The following is a 19,489-nucleotide window of genomic DNA, read 5'->3' on the forward strand; positions in this document are numbered from 1 at the left end:
TTCTGTTATGTTCTACATTCATGTAAAAATTATTTTCAACCTACCCTTCCTCTTTTTGCTCAATTCAATTTACCCAATCACGAGCCACCAACTCCTCTGACGCTGATTGGCCGTCAACTAAGATCACGTGTCACCTCTACGCAAATTTCTAAACCCATTTACGGCCAGTTTTGTTCGTTCTCTTGTTGTTGGTGACCTAAGTTTACGTACCGGCGTCGCGCTGCGCTCAGAAAACAGCGCAGTGACACAAACGATCCCCAGGAACTGCCCAAGTCAAACTCAAAACCCGGCCCTGCCGAGCAACTCAAGATGGTTTTAGAAACAATTTCAAAGATAATAAAAGTGCAGCTTCCGGCCTACTTGAAGAAGCTGCCGCTGCCGGAGACTATTGGAGGTTTCGCGAGGTTAACAGGTAATTTACGGCAGCCGCGGTGGTTGTAACGTGAGGATGAACTCGTGAATTGTTCGGGGGCAGTTCACACTTAGCACTCAGCTCTGATCAGTAGCCTGCAAGGGCATCACAACTTTACCAGCACATTGCTTACGCTGTGTCCAATAATGTCAAACCCTAGACAGCGCTTAGAGAAATACAGGAAGAGTAGTGCATAATGTAGTTTATCTCACGAGTTACATAACTTCATCTCAGGGCTGAGGAACTTAAAGCAGCTTCTGTTGGTAACGATGAAAAAATTAACATGATCTGCAACGTAGAGACTTTGCTGCCCCGTTTTGGGTCTTTGGTTTAAATTTCACTTTTGGCTAGCAGTAGTTGTTTTTGGGCTCGTTAAAAAGAATAGATTTGATATCCTGTAAGAACATGATGGCAGGGTGTGTTGTTATGCATTATAAAATGAGGGAAAGACTTGACTAAAAGTTTAGGAATTGATCTTGTAAATTTATATCTCATTTCCATTTGACTGACTGCCAACCCATTAAATTACACCAATGTGTGTTTCAATAAGTCCTTGTTTAAGATATTTTGCATAACTTTTTTTTTTACCTCAATTCTTTTTAAAAGTAGGGCTGAAAAGAGGACATAACAGTGTGATATCACTGATAATTTGTGAGACATTTTTTTTGTCATCACCACACCACATGCTTTTTTCCTTATCACCACAATCTCTCCACCACTGCGTCTAATCTATTTAGACAGTTTATTTTGACAGAGGACAGTAAAATCCTATTCAACTGACAAAATATATTATAGATCATTAAATATTTTATCCTATCTATTGCAGCAAATTGGTCCTTTTTGACTGCAATATTAAATTTGCAATAGCAATTGCTATTTTCTGTAGTGTGTTCTTTAAAATGTGTATACTAAAAATGAACTGGAACTTTATGTGATAGGTAAACCTAGAGTTTAATGTAAAAGAAAAACGCATTATGATTTCAATGTGTCATAATAATGCTTAGAACTACCTGTGACCTTCAGCATCTTGGACACAATCATTTCAGTCAGGACTCTGTGGACTCTATCCAACAGGCTGAATATATTATTGGCATGCAAATCATGAGTTATTATAGACAGTAATACCCTGGCCTGGACAATTCATGGTGTTGAAAAATGCAAAAGGGAGGACATCAAACATAATGGTTTGCTGATGGAGTTACTAGTTATTCAACAAAAAAAGGATCTTTAAAACCAGGACAGCATGCAGCTTTTAGTCAGATCTACAAGTACTAATCTTCCAAGCATCTATTTAAATAAGTAGAAATGGTAACGCAAGCAAAAATAAAACAAGAAAAAAGAAATATTAAAAGCTAAAAAAAAAGGCATTCAGTTCTAATATTATTCTTGTGTCAGTGTCAGCTGTTGTTCAGTGTAGGAAAGGGAAAAGTAGGTTTCGTCAAACTAACCCCACAGTTTATCTGCTTAGCTGGTTATTTGACCTACAGGTATTACATTTCAAATCTAAGAAAAAATTAATTCACATTTTTTCCTGTTCCACAAGTACTTAGCTGTTTTTACTTATTACCTAAGATCCATAGAAGCTGAAACTTTAATACTTTAATGCATCACATAGATGAATTGGTTAAAAAAAAATCTTGAAGTAGCCTCTGTTTGCATGCCAACACATCATACCCCCCTCTCTCTGCCCCAAACCTCAGTTCTGTAATAGAACATGTAGAAGCATCTTTTTTGCAGATGTATCTATGCCCAGATCTGCAGATGTATCTATGCCCAGATCTGCAGATGTAGCTATGCCCAGATGTAGTTTTGCCCACTAGTACATAACTAGTGGGCATGTATCCACTAGTTATGCACAGCTACAGACTCAAATGTTTCAGATCGAGCAAGTTCTAATGTCAGACAGACATTACCTGTGTAAATACAAAAATCAGATTTTAAATGCTGATTTAATCATTAAGGGGAAAAAGTTTAGCTAAGCAAAGTGTTAGGTAAAAAAGTAATGGCTTATTCTTCTTCTTTGAAAATGTGTCATTTCTTCTTAAATATAATTTATTTATTTAAATAAATTCCAGAACAGATGAGAAACAAAGTCATTGATATGTTTCACTTAGGAGAGGGTTATAAAACCACTCAGTGAGCCACAGTAAGAGTCATTATTCTGATGTAACTATGGTGAACCTTCCCAGAAGTAGCTGGCCAACAAAACTCCTTCAAGTGCTTTTTGACGACTCATCCAAGAGATTACAATAAATCCCAGAATGACGTCTGAAACACTGCAGACCTCATTTGCTTCAGTCAAGGTCAGTGTTCAGGATTCAGCAAAAAGACAGAGACGAGGAGAGCTTCAGGGTCTAAATTGCTGTCAGACTGCCACTGGGCAGCTGTGGCTGCAATAAAGCCATCAATGTGTGAATGTGTGCATAAAAGGGTGAATGACTACATCTCAAAAAATTAGGATACTGCAATAAGTGCAATATTTCTTGCCAGCTATCTCAGAAAGTGAAACCGATATTTTATAGAGATTAATTACACATAATGTGAAATATTTCAAGCCTTTATTTTTTTTATTTTTTTGCCGTTTTAATGATTATGACTTGTAGGTGCCCTGCGACAGACTGGCGACCTGTCCTGGGTGTACCCCGCCTCTCGCCCGGAACGTTAGTTGGAGATAGGCACCAGCACCACTACTGACCCCCTAGGGACAAGGGTGTTAGAAAATGGATGGATGGATGGATGACTTATAGGTAAAGAAAACCCAAATTTTTGTGAATTAGAATATCCTATTAGACTAATAAAATGATGTTTTAGAAACAAATGTCAGACTTCTGAAAAGTACTTTAAGCCTCGCCTTGCCTGAATTACTGCATCAGTGCATCGTGGTATGGAGGCAATTAGCTTGTGGAACTTTGTAAGTGTAATGGAAGCCTAGATTGCTTTGATAGTTGTCTTCAGGTCATCTGCCTTGCTGGGTCTGGTGCCTCTCATTTTCCTCCTGATAACAGCCCTTAGATTTTCTATGGGGTTCAGGTCAGGTGACTTTGATGGTCATTGAACCGGCTTTTGGTACCTTTGGGAGTGTGGGCAGGTTCCATATCCTGCATGAAGCAAACATTTCCATGCAGCTTGTCAGCAGAGGGAAGCATCAAATGATCTAATGCCGTATGCAGACGGCTGGATTGACTGAACACACAGTGGACCAGAACCAGCAGGTGACACGGCACCCAAGCCATCACTGACTGTGGAAACTTCACACTGGACTTGAAGCAGTGCGAATAGATTCTAGGCCTCTTCCTTCATACTCTAGGATCTTGATTTCCAAATTAAATGCAGAATTTACATAGTTTACCTGAAAACAGGACTCTGGACTAGGCCTGGGTAATAAATCGATAATGTATATCACGTTAGACAAAAGATCAACGTCAAAAGAAAATACTTGGACATCCCAAGGTTTGTGCCTCATAACTGCTTCAAAATAGGTCATGTCACCAGTTTGGCAGTGTTTCAGATATTTATAACAAACAACTAATCCATAATTATTGAATTTGACCTGTACGAAATGCTTATATCGTGATAAGTTTTCAGCCATATTGCTTAACTGTACTTCTGGAACCTTTGTGCAGCAGTCCAGTTTTTTTTCTCCTTAACCCATGGAAGATGTCTCTAACATTGTCTCTGGTTAAGGAGTGTCTTGGCACAGGGAATGTAGCATCTCTAACCCATGTTTAGTATTTGTGTGGTGGCTCTTCTGGAATTGATTTTGCTTAACAATCCTCTCAAGGCTGGGGTTTTCCCTTTTGCTAGTGCGCCATTTCCTACTACACTTCTTCCTTACACTCAACTTTCTGTTAATATGCTTGGATACAGAACTCTGAACAACCAGCTTCTTCACCATGGACCTTTTGTGGCCTCTCTTGGTTGTGAAGAATGTTTTCTGGACATCTATCGAGTTAGCAGTCTTCTCTGTGATTGTGTAGGTTACTGACCTGGAGAGAGAAATAGACTGTTCAAATGCTTAGGAAACCTTTGCAGGTGTTTTGAGTTAATTAGCTGATTAGGGTGTGACACCACCACTTAACAATATTGACCTTTTTCAAAGTAATGTAATTTTTTTTAAAGATTTGGAATATATCACTATGTGTGAAGATTCGAGATAATATATAATTTCACTTTCAAAGATAACTGGCAAGAAATACTGCACATTTATGCAATATTCTATTTTTTTAGATGTATTAGTCTAGTAGCTCAGCAGCATGTGAATGGGTGTGTGACTGAATGCAGTGTAAATGCTTTGGGGTCTTATAGACTTGATAAAGTGTGATACAAGTACAAGCCATTTTAAATCACTGCCGGCCAAAAAGAACAAAAGAACACCAAAGCTCATATTTGGCAAAAAAAAAAATCTTGATGATACTCAATGGGCAAAAACTAGTGAAGAAATATTAGAAAGTTTTTGAACAGAGCTTTTCATACTGGCCCTGTGACAGACTGGCGACCTGTCCAGGGTGTACCCCGCCTCTCGCCCGAAACGTTCGCTGGAGATAGGCACCAGCACCTCTCCCGACCCCATTAGGGACAAGGGTGTGCAGAAAATGGATGGATGGATGGACTGATTTTTTAAAGCTCTCCAGGAGATTATCCAGCCATCAGTTCATCATGACTCAAGCACTTAGCAGGACAGTGATCTAATTCGCACAAGTATGCGATGAAATGGGTCAGTGGTTATAAAAAAAAAATACAGAAGGGAAGTTTTGCTCAGTCTGACTAGGCCACTTTAACTTGATTGAGTGCCTTTGCATTATCTAAAACAATCTGTGCGTACTCAAATGTGGTTAAGTTAAAACTAATTCTGCATAGAGACTGAACCAATATCCTACACAGAAATGTAAAGACTCACAAACGATTGTAGTTGTTGCCCCTAAAAGTGGCACAACCAGTTGTTATTTGGGTGCAACTGAATTGTTTATTGGGTAAGGCTGGTTTATATGTGTCTCCATTAATATTTGCAAGACGATCTGAGCCATTTGATTAAGAAAAAAACCAATCTCAAGGGGTAGATACTTTTTTACAGCCCTGTATAAGGTACAGAGAGGCATAAAAACTGGCTTTAGCATACATTCCAGTTGTGCTCCAGCCTGAATGCTGAAGTCAGTTACTTATGTATGTCCACAGTGTCTGAGTGGCTCCGGTTGCTGCCTCTCCTTGGCATTTTGGCCCTGCTGGGCTACCTGACCATTCGTCCGTTCCTGCCTAAGAAAAAAAAGCAAAGAGACAGCTTGATCAACCTGAAGATCCAGAAAGAGAACCCCAGAGTGGTCAACGAGATAGACATTGAGGACTTGAACAGCGCAAATGTGTGTTACTGTCGATGCTGGCGCTCCAAAACTGTGAGTTGATTTCTTGGCTTTGACCGTAGAATCCTATACAAGCTAACCTGCAGTGACAAGTGAGCCTGTGTTTTGTCGTGCATTCTGAAGTGATGAAAGTTAAAAAGCTGTTATATTGCCATATTAAGACAGATACAGTATCATTAGGAGTTTATGCAACTTTCTGATTCACTAAAATAAAGTTGTTTCCTGTTTTTAGTTTCCTGTTTGTGACAGGTCACACTTAAAGCACAACGAATTAACCGGGGACAACGTGGGACCTCTTATCCTCAAAAAGAAGATACTATAATTGACCATTTACATCTGACTAGTCTGTACTTCATCTTTTCCTGGTATTTTGTTTTCCTTATAAAATGCAGTCCATTGAATTTTTCTAGTTGGGGTAGTTTTGTGGATTTTTTTGTGTTTTGTTTTTTTAGTCAAGCTCTCATTGATTTTCTCATTTAGATACACAATTGTTTATATATGACTTTAAAAGTGTTTGACTCTATACGTTGGGATTAAATTCAATTTCACTGGGACCACTTTAATGGAACAACCCAAAGCGTTAACTTTATGATACCTTCTTATAATGTGACCTGGAGCGTGACGGCTGGTGTTTGTTCCACTCGGTATAATGGTTGTTTAAATGAAATACCCAATTTATTAGTCCAACTTGCATGTAACATTTTGCCTTGTATGCCTTCATTTAGTTGTTTCTAGACCATTTGCCAGCTTGAGTGCCAAATTGCTTTTACCACAACACTTTAGAGGTGTAGTATATTTTCTGATAGATCATGTATGTAATGATGAATGTATGTATTCATACTGTATGGGATACTTACTGTAGATTCTTGATTTGTTCATAGACATTTATTGCTATGAGTTTTGTTGTGTTGAAACATTTCAAGCCACTGTGCTGTTGAGGTTTCAGAACTGCAACAAGACTTTTCTGTTCGAGTTGCTGTATTCACTGCATTTGGCTTTTTGGCAGAATACTTCCTGTAGTATGATGCAAAAAATATTTTCACACCTAATGTTGGTTTTTACAGTTAGTTCTCTATTTATAAATAACTTCATGTTTGTTAATGTTTGCGAGACTAAGTTGTTCATACTAAATGTTAATAGAACCGATCATGAGTAATTCAGTTGCTTAAGTTGGCAGAACCTCACCTTCTTTTTCAATACTTTGAAAATCTTCATGTACCTTAAGCTGAAAATTTAAGTTAATGTCCCTTTTAACTCATGTCCTTGTTGCCTTTTATTTAATTTCATTCTAAAATTGCATTAAGCGTCTGTGCTGCAACAGTAAATATAATCAGCTTAGGCTGCTCTGGACGTTTTAATAAAATACAAAGAGTATGAGCTTCATGGGTTTGATGTTCACCACCAGTCAAAAGTTCAGATTTACATGGTATTTTCCATATTTCATGAGCATTAAAGCATTATGTGTTATGGTAATGGAATAAATAGAAAGGAATCATCTTGTCGTTAACTTGTCAAGTTGCAGAACTTTGTATAATTGGCAACAGAGACTCAGCCTTTTGTTATAACGAGTTTGCATCAACATTCTGGCTCTTGCTCCATTGCATTGGGGAGCAATGTGTTGGTTGCATTTCCAATTTAGAAGTCAGGATAATTTATTTTGGTTTTATTCCCAACCTGTTCTGCCTCTCCAAAAACAGTTGGTAGGGTAATGCATAAAGTAATTCTTCCCTAAACCCTTAGGGTGGGGCTTTAACGAGAAGCTGTTGGACATTTCAACACAGTTGAAAATTCTCAGCAATAATTGGGAATGTTTTAAGAGTGTTTTTATTACAACGTTAAAACAAAGCAATGCTCCAGGAGTTTTTCTAATGTGAATAGATTTTAATTTTGAAAGAAAAGACACCTGTGTGCATGCCTTTTGGGACATAATGGATGAGCTGAAGTTATAAAGCAGCTGTTTAGCTTCTCAGTTTGGATGGATTTTAATTTGGCTTCAGAGATAAATTGATGTGAAAAAAATCTGAAAAATCAAAACAAATCTGCAGCTGCACAGGATGTCAAATTAATAAAATATTTAGCTATATTGTTTGGTTATATGTATAAATAAAAAAGACAATTTTGTGAAAATGTGATTATTTATTTGGTAAAAATCTAATACTACAAATTCATCATAAATAGTGTCTTTGTAATCTTTTCATTTACATAATAAAAATGTAAACAAATTAAAAACAGCACACTGCATATTTCTGTAGTAAAAAAAACAAACTAACACTTAACCGTCATATAAAATTTGTTCATAATCTCTAAAAAAAAATACAATCACATTAAAGTTCAAGATAAACTTCAAAAGTTGATGTGGGATTTTATACCACAGTGCATGAGGTTGAGTCTGTCAGAATGTAAGCAGCATTCTGTATAGATTTAAATAAAGTGGGACATCAAGATCTCCTGAGTTGTAAGCTAAATCAAAAATTATCCACACCCACACTAATGACAAACATAAAAAAAACCCATCAGAAACATACAGCATTAAAATAAAAAGATTTAAAAATGGATTCTGGATGGCTTCCTCTAAAAATCCATTCAATCACACACCATCTCACCAGTTTGTAAAACACATCCTTATGTTAAGCACTACCATTTCAGTTTAAGTACTGTTTGCTGAAAATAGGGACTAGAACCACTGGATACTTGGAATATGACAAAAACATTACCAATTTACAAAAAATGTAAATTGCTGTTTAATTGCCTCATGCTAATTACAGAATATCTAAATAAATGTTCAGTTTAAGCTCGACACTAAAGCAGCTCTGGTGTAAAGTTCATAGAGCATGAATGCACACAGCAGGGCAAGGGAAATGTGTTTGGTGTTCAGTGCCTGGAAACCACCTGCTGCTATAAATACAGGCTGATTTGAGCAACAAGAGAGCCACTCAGTGGCTAAAGAGCAGCTGAAACAACTGACAATCAAGGTCTCTATTAGATCAAGATGTCAGAGTGTACTCTCGAAGGTGACAGGAGTTTCGGTGTCATCTTCACTTCCTGCCGCGGTGCCTAGGGGATGAAAAAGGAGGGGGAGATGGTGGAGATTTTATAAGTAGTGCCTGGATGATGCTTACATTTTTCATCAAAAAAAAGTAGAAAAGGTAAAGACAAGCGTAACTAAAAGAAGAATTTTTAAGCTACTTACTTTTCAATATTACACTTGTGTTATACTAAACATTGAAAACTACATAGGATCTAATGATATGCAAATTCCTGCAAAGATATCGCAACGGTGAAATATGGAAAGCAGAGGACTTGTATTCACCACTGGAAGGTAGCTACGGGGAAACTGGGTCACACAGGGTTGTCGAGTTGAGATGAATTTTCAGATAACAGATTTTACCCACCTAAGAAAAATGCTGATAAACTGGGTTTGACTCGCTCACCACAGGTGGGGGTCTTCGGTCCCTGCAGCAGGCGGGGCCCCAAGATCCCAATAATCAAAGACACTACCGGGGCCGTAAGTAGGATGGCGAGCACGGCCACAGTCAGCACGTCTATGCCGTACTTCATCTGCTCCTCGTTAGCCTTTGCTCTGGCCATGTCTAAAGCCGTGGAGCCTATTGCTGCCTGAGGAAGACCCAAAGACAAGCTGTGATTCGTCCCTTTACTCGCCGATAGCTTTTACTGTCATTAAGTAATGATTGAAATATAAACATGTCAGTGCATGTACTTTTAATTTGTTTTTCTATGACGCCTGCAGAAGCACACAACAAGAAAAACGGTTTCTAAAGAAAAGTTTACTGACATTTCCCAGCACTGACTCACCTGCACTGTTGCTTTGGGCATCCATGCAAGAGCTATGAACACTTTTTCTTTTAAGTTGAAGCCCGCGTGTAACACACACACAAAAGTGAACAGTACTCTAACCATAACAGCAATGAGTATGGTGGATATACCCAGACCTGTGAGGACATAAATAAGAGTTACAAAGGCACGGCACAGCACTGACACTTCTACTGAAGAATGCATACTTTAGGCTTGGTTAGGGCTGACGTTTTCCTTTCTGCTTTAATCTTTTTCATACTTTGGCATATTGTTACTGTAGACTTTAGTGTATTTCAATGGGATTCAAGGTGTCAGTGAAATGATTCATACCTTTCCTATTTTTTTTTCTTTTCACAACTAAAAATCCAAAAAGCCACTTGAGTCGACAATCAGTTTCAAGTCTTCAGGAGTATGTCGAAACCACCTGGACAATTTGATTTAGGTCTGTACTTTGACTGGGCCACTCTAACACAATACTTTGAGGTACATTCTTACATTGTAGCTCTGGATGTATGTTTAGGATTGTCCTGCTTCCTCCCTGGTCTCAGGTGCTTTGCAGTTTCATGGACGTTTTTTTCAAGAATTGACCTTTATTTTGCTCCAGTCATTTTCCCATCAACTCCGATCAGCTTCCTGATCCCCCAAGGAATGTCTTTGCAACAAATATATTTTACTGTTGTTCAGTATGATCTGCAGTGTACCTCTCTGCCACAGCATTTTGTAGGTAGGCTAAAATTCTGAATTTCTAATTTGACCAGAGCACCTAATCCCTTAGATTGTCTCCTGTGTCCTACATGGCTTCTGGAAAACCTCCAACATTATTTCAACATTGGCTTCTTTTACCATTTCACAAGCAAGGTGAGGTTTGTGGAGGTCTCCGTTAAACAGATTCTCTGATGATTTCTCGCAACTCCTCCAGAAAAGGCTTATCGGTTGCTTCTGTAACTAAAGCTTTGTATGTCTTGTTGGTTTAGTTGGACAATGTCCTACTTGATTTGCAGTCATTCTGTATTCTCTCCATAAACAACCTTTAAATCATTTTCTAGGAAGATGCATAAACTGAGATACAAATGGGCATAAAATAGATGAAATGGGTACAAATTGAGGTATGAACAAAGCTGGAGTCATTCTTTTCTCTTTGTAATACTGTTTGCTCACTAATGCATTTTAACAAACCTCTCAGGTGTTCATAGGGCAGCTAATTTGATACAGATATTTAAATTTAACAAAGGCAGTAATTTAATGCAATTGATTTTTTAAGGCTATCAGAATAAAAGCTCCTTAAAAGTCATATTTATATATTCCTTCTTCCACTTTATCATTATCTAATACTTTGTGTACATCATTATATAAAATTCAACAAAACACACTGAAGTTTGTGGTTGTAATTTCACAAAATGTGAAAAAGTTCAGATAATATACATATTTTCTAAAGACACTGTTCAATGTTTTCTATTTAGTTTGCAAGAACCAGACATATTTTACGGAAGCTCTAGTGAGACTAGCTGGAGGTAAATGACAGCAAGATAAACACATGAAATGATTTTAGTACTTGCAGGACAGGTGAGAATGCTCACATCTGTCATGTCTTGTTTGGATATGCAAATATATTTACATACATTCATACAGTCACATTTGAATTTTTCACAATGATGACACTGTTATTTTGAAGACTTTGGGCATCCATCTCACCAACTGTAAGTCCCTCCAGCTCATTGACTCGAATCTCAGCTCCTATCAGTCCAAACAGCAGAGGCTGAAACACGTCCCAAGCCCAACTAATCACTTCCCCCACACGGGCCTTTTTGACAAACAGAAGACAGAAAATAGTATGTTTAGCACAGAGCAAAAAGAAATATGTAATAACTTGTACACTGTATTGATAATTAACATGCAAACTACACATTTCTGCTGTGGTAACATGCTCTTCAAAATCTGGATGGTATCAAACTAAGAGTGGAAAAGAAGGATTGGTGCATGACTATGGCTTCCACGTTCTATTACCTTTTCTTCCCCCCAGCCAAGTCCAGCCAGGAAAGATAACACCAGGGTGCAGAGGCCCCCCGAGCCTGGAAACCCTGCCATGTTGCTGCCGAACACAGCAAAGACAGACAGACCCAGCACCAAGAAGGAGCGCTTCATCACCAGGTGTTTCTACAAGAGAACGTAACTGATTAAGAAACAGACTAAAGAAATCGAATCAAGCAAAATGAAAAGCTTCATTCATCACATGAGAGGTCAGAGTAGTACGTAAGATTTACTCATTCTTAATTAGTTGAATGAAATCACATGGACCAGGTTTTTTAAAATTCGGAAGCATTAAGCAATATGAATATTAGAGCATAACCATTGTAACATTATACGTTAAGAGCCACTAAGGCGATTATAGAGTGCAGAAGGTTTAGTTTACTGAGCTTTTGTTGACTCTTCACACTTTGTCTTCCACAGAATGTTATGCAAGGATGATTTGAAAAAATTAAATTGATGGTTCAAGATTTTTAAGTGACATTCTATTACTTTATGTTTTGGAAAAATTTAATTAGGTCTTTGTTCAGTATGAATCTTTATTTGTTTAAAAAAAACACCATAATTTTCTCAACATTAAATCGAAGCACCATATTGATGGGAACCTGCACAGCTAATAAGTTAAACTCTAGGTACATTTTAAAATGTATTTTAATTTGTCCATCATGTCTGTCCACTAACTGGCTGATCTTAAGGCAAGGTCAAGCTCCTAAACATAGCCCACCTAAAACTTACATTTTATCTGATGTCAAAGCCTGGATCTGCCACAGTCCTACACAGTAGTTGTGGCTAGCATGGCCAACTAAGAAGAAATACACTATAGCAAAATATATTAAAAACAACCTTTACTTAAACAGCTATAATAATTTTTACTTTGATAGCAAAATATATTAAAAACAACCTTTACTTAAGCACGTATAATAATTTTTACTTTGATATTGTTTTTATTTTTTTAATAGGTCATTAGTAACGCTTTGCATGTCCTGTGTCGACTGTAGGAAGGTTAACCTTTTAACGGATGCTAACTTTAGAAATCCTAAGCTATCCCTTTAAGAAAGACAAAGCAGCATAAGGTTGCATACCTGGTCGACACTTGGAAAGTACTGAATAAGGAAGCCAAGGAGGATCCCAACAACCATCCCTCCTCCAACCTCCAGAACGCCTCGCAGGAGATTATACAGAGTGGATCCTGACAAAAACAAAATTACAAGCAAATTAAGCAGTAAATTATTATGATTAATTAAATAAATGTTTGTTTTTTAATATGTATATATACTTCATTGAAGTATAAATAATTTAAACAATATCAAGCCCTTCATAGAGAATTATACATTGCGACTGTTTTAAATAATATAAAAAAAGTTATTTTTAATTAATAACATAGAAATACATAAAAATACAGTCAATCCTGGGGTATCTGATTGGCATTTACCTCATAAATTTAAAAGTTTCTAATTACTAATCAGAATAATTTGCACATTTACACCCTCTACTGTGCTGCTGATAAATTGCAAGCCAATATTAATGCTCTTTTCTCCCTCAGAGTGATTGTCATTATTGACCTTCCAGCTGCGTCTCCTCTGGAGACAATGCAGGTGTTTTGTTTCAAAAAGCACAAGACTGAATTATTATACTCTGGAAACAGACAGTACCTTCTGCGAAGGCCATGCCCAAGCATGTGGTGAACCCTGTGATGGAGAGAATGTCATCAAAACTTCCAGCTGCCATCAGCAGGGTGGGGATGCCCTTTTCCACGCCGTATCCGTCCTTCTGCAGCCGAAGCATCGAGGGCACCACCACGGCCGGGGACACAGCGCTCAGAACAAAGCTGCAGGAAACATGGATTTATTTTATTATTGCAAAAATGAAAGAAATTAATAATTTGTCTTTTCCTGCAGATGAAGGTAATGAAAACAACTTAATTGGATACAAAAGAATGATGTTTGCCGTAACTGAAGGAGACAGGCCACGCAGTATGTTTTTAGATCTTTAACATGACTGCAAACAAACCTCTAAAAACTAGAATAGCAGAATCTTTCACATGGTCTAACGATAGCAGAGAATACTATTTATTCACAAGCAGGGGAACATTTTATTAGTGATTCTAAAATGCAGTGCCTTGAAAAAGTATCTATACTTGTCTTTTTCTACTAAATAAACTCTCAGTAAAGTGTGAGGAAGTTTGTGGTTGAAAATCAATTCAAAATGTAAATAATTTCATTGGTTGAACTGGATTTATTTAATGGTATCAGACAAAATGGGGCTGAATACAAATCCACGGCACACTTTTGAAGCCAGGATTTCTAGTCAGATGACACAATAACTCAATCAAGTGCGAAAACACAGCGTATTGCAGAAAACTAACACTGTACATCACCCTGAACTCACCATCACCTAGTTTTAAAACTGGTGGTGACAGGATCATGGTGAGTGAATGATGTTCTTCAATGGCAGCTAGTCAGAGTTGATAAAAAATGGAGGTAAATATAAGGCACTCGCTACTTTTGCAAGGCACTGTATTTCAGATTTACTTACAACTTTTGACAAGTAAATCTGTCAAAAGTTCCTCTTGTCTATATATATATATATATATATATATATATATATATGTAAATGACAAAATTGTAAATTACCATAAATCTAGATATATCAACACAGAGTGCAAAGTGTTGCATTTACCCAAGAACAAAGCCCCACTTCCAGGGCAAGCCCATGACGAAGTGAGAGATGAGAGCAGCAGTGCTGGCTTCGATCAGGCAGGGCCCAGCTGCTACACGTATACACACAGTTTTGAGCTTCCTCAGAGCCTGAGGGTAGAAATGTACATGTTGTAATGATGCATGACTTCTATTTTGCAGAAAACATCGAAAAGCCCACGTTTTTCAGCATCAAATAACTTTAACTGTTTCAACTGAAATAAGAAGCTTTTATTAACTATCATTGAGAACCAAACTTGCTGTTTGTTATTTCAGAGAATTTTTAAAACTTAGAATAACTGCAATAATTTGCGGATTTGGTCTGATGTAAATAGAATCTGCCTCTATTTCGTAAAGTCTGTGTTCTCAATTAAAGCCATTGTATAAAGATTTGAGGTTAAACTATTAATAGTTATTTAGTTTTTTAAATACCGTACTCATATTCCATTAACCACTAAACTTTTCTATAAGAATGAGTCATACCTTGGGATCCAACCCCAGGCCAGCTCTGGCCAGGATGACAGCCAGAGCAATGTTTCTCAGAGAAGCAGACCATCTGAAGTTAATGTACACCGAATCTGTTACAACTGGGATGTTTCTCAGCAGGAAGCCCATCAGCAGCATACCTGCAGTGCAGCAGAAAGGGTGGGAAAGAGGAAAGAAGATCTGTTTTAACCCTAAATGCCGTTTATTTTATTTGGGGTTATCACACAATACAGATTTTAAGTGAATGTGACTAAATGGGAAAAAAACTGAAGACTAAGCAGAAGAAAAATAAAGTTTTTTGAAAAGGTTAGACTCAATCAAAGCTGCTAACCAAAAACTCTTCTTGATCAAAAGTGAAAAAACTGAACATAGAAGCAATAAACTGGCTCCCAACCCTGGGCCTCAGGGACCACTGTCCTGCATGTTTTATATGTCCAGCACACCAAAGTGGGGGAATCTTGTTTAACAGAACGAAGTGAAACAAACTCCTCTCAGACAGAATCTATTGTTGCCTCTGCTCTTAATATGGATCAATGACAATCGTTCATAACAGGAAAGCTCCTTGAGGCTCTTGTGCAGCTACATTAAAGGATGCAAGCACGCATGAATGAAGTAATAGCTAAAACTACAGAGCTTTTTCCATCACAAACACAGTATTACAACTACAAGTTATTTTGAAGGGATATTATAGAAAAAAAATATCATGTTATATGACACACATTTAGGTTTTGAGGTGCAAAAAATGCAATGTGTATAGTTGGAAGTTAGAAATTAGAAATTGATGCCTAAATGACATTAATTTATCTTACCAAGGAGTGGTGGAAATGGTGGAAGTGTAGGCAGCTGGATGAGGGCAACTGCTTTGCCACCGACGATCGCACAGAGAAAGACTACGGTGATGCCAAACAGATTCCCTCCAGGAAGACATTCTTCCTCTGTGATGGACACAATCACCCCAAAGAGTACAGCTGCCAAAAGAACTGAAGAGGGAAGAGAAGACAGACATTCACTGAAAGACAAATGATCCGTTTTGTCACTTTTGTCAGTATGACTCTAAAGTTTTTTGAAAAACAGAAAGGTATAATAAAAAAAAAAAACACTGCCAAATATTTTAACCCACTGAAAACCTGCAACGCTTTAAATTTTGTATTTTGAATACAAATCTAAATATGTATGCAACTAAATAATTTGCAAATCAGTACTGTTTACTGTATAAAAGTGCAATATATGAATTTTAAATAATTCCAAAAAGAAAAAAACAATAAAAACACTTAGCCTACAAATGAATCCTTGTGGTTACCTTTGGTAATGAGAGAGGCTAGAAGGCCTCGTGGCGGACATGGGCAAAACTTGCGAAGCAGCGGGCAACAGACCACTGGTGGGTCTGTGTTGGTGCCAGCATCCACCACAGGGTGGCGAGGGATAAAATAGGTCGTCTCCTCTGTTACATTTGGAGTCGAGCAACGCCGCACCACCACCTGGAACTGGTTCACGTTGAGATGCTTTAAGGGAAGAATCAAGACACAAAGAAAAGAGTGTCAATAACATAGCAGATAGACTTTAGAAACTAGATTATGGTGTAAACATGCTGAGATATGATGTTTTTAACAGTTACCTTTGGGTAAAAATGATTCATCGCAATATTTACAACAGAGCATAGCTTATTATGACCGTGTATTGTGTTCTTAATCAATGAGAGCATGCTAATAGATTAGAAAACAGATGTTTTTCTAAAATGAAATACTCAGTTGGCTGTGTGGGTTCCAGTTTTTCCCTTTTCTTTTAGCTTTTACCTCAACATGATTTGCAGTAGGAAGAGTGATTCTCTCCAGCAGTGGGCTGGGTGCTGGGCTGGGTGCTGGACTGTGTGTAGGACTCGGTTCAGTTTTTGCAGGTTTCTCAGAGTTTTCCTCCATTGTTGTACTCCACCGTTTTTCTGATCCGTTTGCTTCTTTATCACAGCAGGTTGAACTCACGATTGAGTTCAGCCATTTGAATTTCCTTCACTTCTTAGTGTCCAGCCTCTCACCTGGTGCTCCTGTTCAAACCTCTCATGTTCTAATAACAGTGAGAGAAGAAAAAAAGAATTGAATACATAAACATTAAAGTAAATAGCAAACTATTACTATAAAAGCAAACCATTTACATTCAGAACAAAATGTCATGGTCAGTGTTTGTAGCTTTAAGCCAGTATTTAATCAAATAAATGTTTGCTCTTTCAAAAATTATGCAATAAGGCATAATGCAGCTGATAAGTATTCTTTATGTCAATTTTTCTACCCCCACTTTCTTTATTTTTTGAATCAAAATATTCCTTTAAAAAGTTATGTAGCCTACTTATGGTTTATATCCTTGAGGCAAAATCTTTTTGGCCCTATCTAATACAACTACAATAAAACAAACTAAAACAGTTTGTGAAGCGGGTCCAAGCAGACAGGAATGACCAGATTTCATTTAAAAAAAAACTTAAACGATTTATTTATGCCAAGTTGTTGTTTCTGGCTGACAACTTTCATGAAAAACTACCACCAGGCAGAAAGGGCTTTAATGCTCCAAATCCTGCCAGTCAGCACAATCATGCCTCCATCATTAACCTCGTCCAGTCAACAGAAGGAAGAAGCAGGTAAAAATTCCCATTACTCAGCAGTCAGAGAGAAGTTGTCTAGGTAAGTAAGCTAAGGTCTCAGTTCAGACTGCATTACAAAGCGGCAGCAAGATACACGAGACTGTGTTTTGCAAGTATGAATAGGCAAGCCGTAATAGCAACAAAAATTAGTCTACGAGTATTGCCTCAGTGTCTAAATACAAATGCATGCCACACTTTCCAGATTCATATTTGTTTAAGATCTAAACTGATTCCAAGTTTCTTCATACTAATGTACTACCTTGTATTGGTCAATCCACGTATTTTATGTTTTGGTATTACATTTGAAACAGTATAGGAAAAAGTCTTTAAAGAGTCTTTACTAGCTGACCAGCTCCAATATTAAGCCTATTGTGATGTACATCAAATTACACATGAAGGACAATTTTCTTCTTTAAAAAACGACTTATTTTAAAAACGCACACTGTAAAATCCAGCAACGGAGATATATACCTAATTAATCAGCTGTGTACAATTGTCGGAGTAAAAGAAACATCCAACACTAGATAGTATGCTAAAGTAAAGTGTATCTTGCTCTGCCAATGCTAATACAGTAAGACAAAAATCTTGTGCTCAATATATATCCTTAGGCCTATATGATACACTTAAAACAAAATTATAGTAGCTTATCCCAAACAAAACAAAATTTAATAAACTACACAGCTGAATAGTGAAATAAAATTACCAATATTAATAAATTGTAAGTAGCTAATTGTTGCTGTGACATTGCAGTCTGCTATAATTACAAATGAAGATACAGACACTACAAATAAAGGCTGTATACCAACTACTCCAATGTTTTGATAGCTGCTTAGGGCAACAGACGTTTGATAATCCAATTGTGAAAAAGCACACTAATCAATGCTTACAGCTCGACCATATGGCACACCTAGCTAGCGTTAGCTCAAGGAGGTAAAGTGATAACTAACGACTACCAGTAACAATACAGATAGCACACTAGAACATTACGGATGTGTCTGTTGCTACGCAGGGGTCACTGATGGTTTTGTTCGTGTAGTATTGTAGCGTCAGCCTACACTGGTCTGGTCACACAGCAACTATAAACTGTTGAAGCTTTCAGGTATCGACTAACAATACAACATTCATACATTATCGGACACGTTCATCTAAACTGTGATTGCTAAAAGGTTATTTTTGTTAATTAGTTGAAGTGTCTTATTTCATTGGTCAGTTTGCAAAGTGACCGTGTCAGTGACAGCGCTTTGACGTCCTACAACGTGCTTCACACGTTGAAAAAAGCATTCCGGAATAAATAATAGACATAATTTCAGAGAACAAAACTAATCTAACGTATAAACACAAAAACAAGGAAGCTCTTGTCCGATATCGTGCGCCTCCTCGGCTGCTATAATCGACCATGCTCCCGTCCAGACTCTTGAAACCCCGTGTCCCAATCTAGACTCACGGTTGCCCCCCTTTTAAAGTGTCTGTCAAAACTCTAAATAAGCATATTGCAGGAGAAAAACCGCTCACCTCATGCCGTAAACACAGCCATGGTTTGCAGAGTGTCACAGACGGCGACTGCGGTAGTGCTGAGGAACAAACACCAGCTGGGAACTGGGAATGAGGCGGATTAGTGATAGACAGGCAAATACTGTTTATATATAGTGCGAACGCAAGTTGGAGGTGGAGGAGTGGGAGGCGGAAACATTCATTTTTCTGTGTTTACATTTTGCATTGTTTGTTTCTGCAAAAAAAAAATTTTCACAAAACGAAAGGGAAATATGGATTTTTATGCTGTTTACTTTTTAATGCACTTTTCACTTATTAGAATATTTTGTATAATGTGCATGTTGTACTGAGAACCAAAACAACAACAAAAAAAAACATCTTTATGAATTTTAAAGTTTATTTACACGACGACAACATGACTTTACTACCACAATATTAAATTTTTTGAAACATTTAGTCACTCAGCAAAATTTTGACTGACAACAAATTACAAATAAGTCTTAATAGTATGCCGTGTGTGTGTGTTCCTTTACTTTGATACACCTAAATAAAACGTGATGGTACCAGTACACAAATAATCTAGGTA

The 19,489-nt window shown here is 37.5% G+C and overlaps 2 protein-coding genes across 3 annotated transcripts; one reads left to right on the plus strand and one right to left on the minus strand.

The window, feature by feature from the left end:
- The first annotated feature begins 229 nt into the window (after nt 1-229).
- Nucleotides 230-7,268, plus strand: cisd2 (CDGSH iron sulfur domain 2). Its single transcript, XM_028018306.1, has 3 exons — nt 230-412; nt 5,585-5,799; nt 5,999-7,268. The coding sequence occupies exons 1-3, from the start codon at nt 310-312 to the stop codon at nt 6,086-6,088; spliced, it is 408 nt and encodes a 135-aa protein (XP_027874107.1). The 5' UTR covers nt 230-309; the 3' UTR covers nt 6,089-7,268.
- Nucleotides 6,636-19,175, minus strand: LOC114144996 (sodium/hydrogen exchanger 9B2). Of its 2 annotated transcripts, none has more exons than XM_028018304.1 (13): nt 18,925-19,175; nt 16,580-16,844; nt 16,087-16,288; nt 15,596-15,766; nt 14,784-14,926; nt 14,284-14,411; nt 13,257-13,432; nt 12,687-12,793; nt 11,584-11,733; nt 11,272-11,380; nt 9,580-9,716; nt 9,198-9,381; nt 6,636-8,820 (listed from the first exon to the last, which is right to left on the minus strand). In XM_028018304.1, the coding sequence occupies exons 2-13, from the start codon at nt 16,700-16,702 to the stop codon at nt 8,759-8,761; spliced, it is 1,692 nt and encodes a 563-aa protein (XP_027874105.1). In that variant the 5' UTR covers nt 16,703-16,844; nt 18,925-19,175; the 3' UTR covers nt 6,636-8,758. The 2 variants fall into 2 exon arrangements, with proteins under 2 accessions (XP_027874105.1, XP_027874104.1); XM_028018303.1 differs by having other exon boundaries at nt 9,159-9,381.
- Nucleotides 19,176-19,489: the final 314 nt, after the last annotated feature.

Source organism: Xiphophorus couchianus, chromosome 5 (assembly GCF_001444195.1).
Source record: "Xiphophorus couchianus chromosome 5, X_couchianus-1.0, whole genome shotgun sequence".
Lineage (NCBI taxonomy): Eukaryota > Metazoa > Chordata > Actinopteri > Cyprinodontiformes > Poeciliidae > Xiphophorus > Xiphophorus couchianus.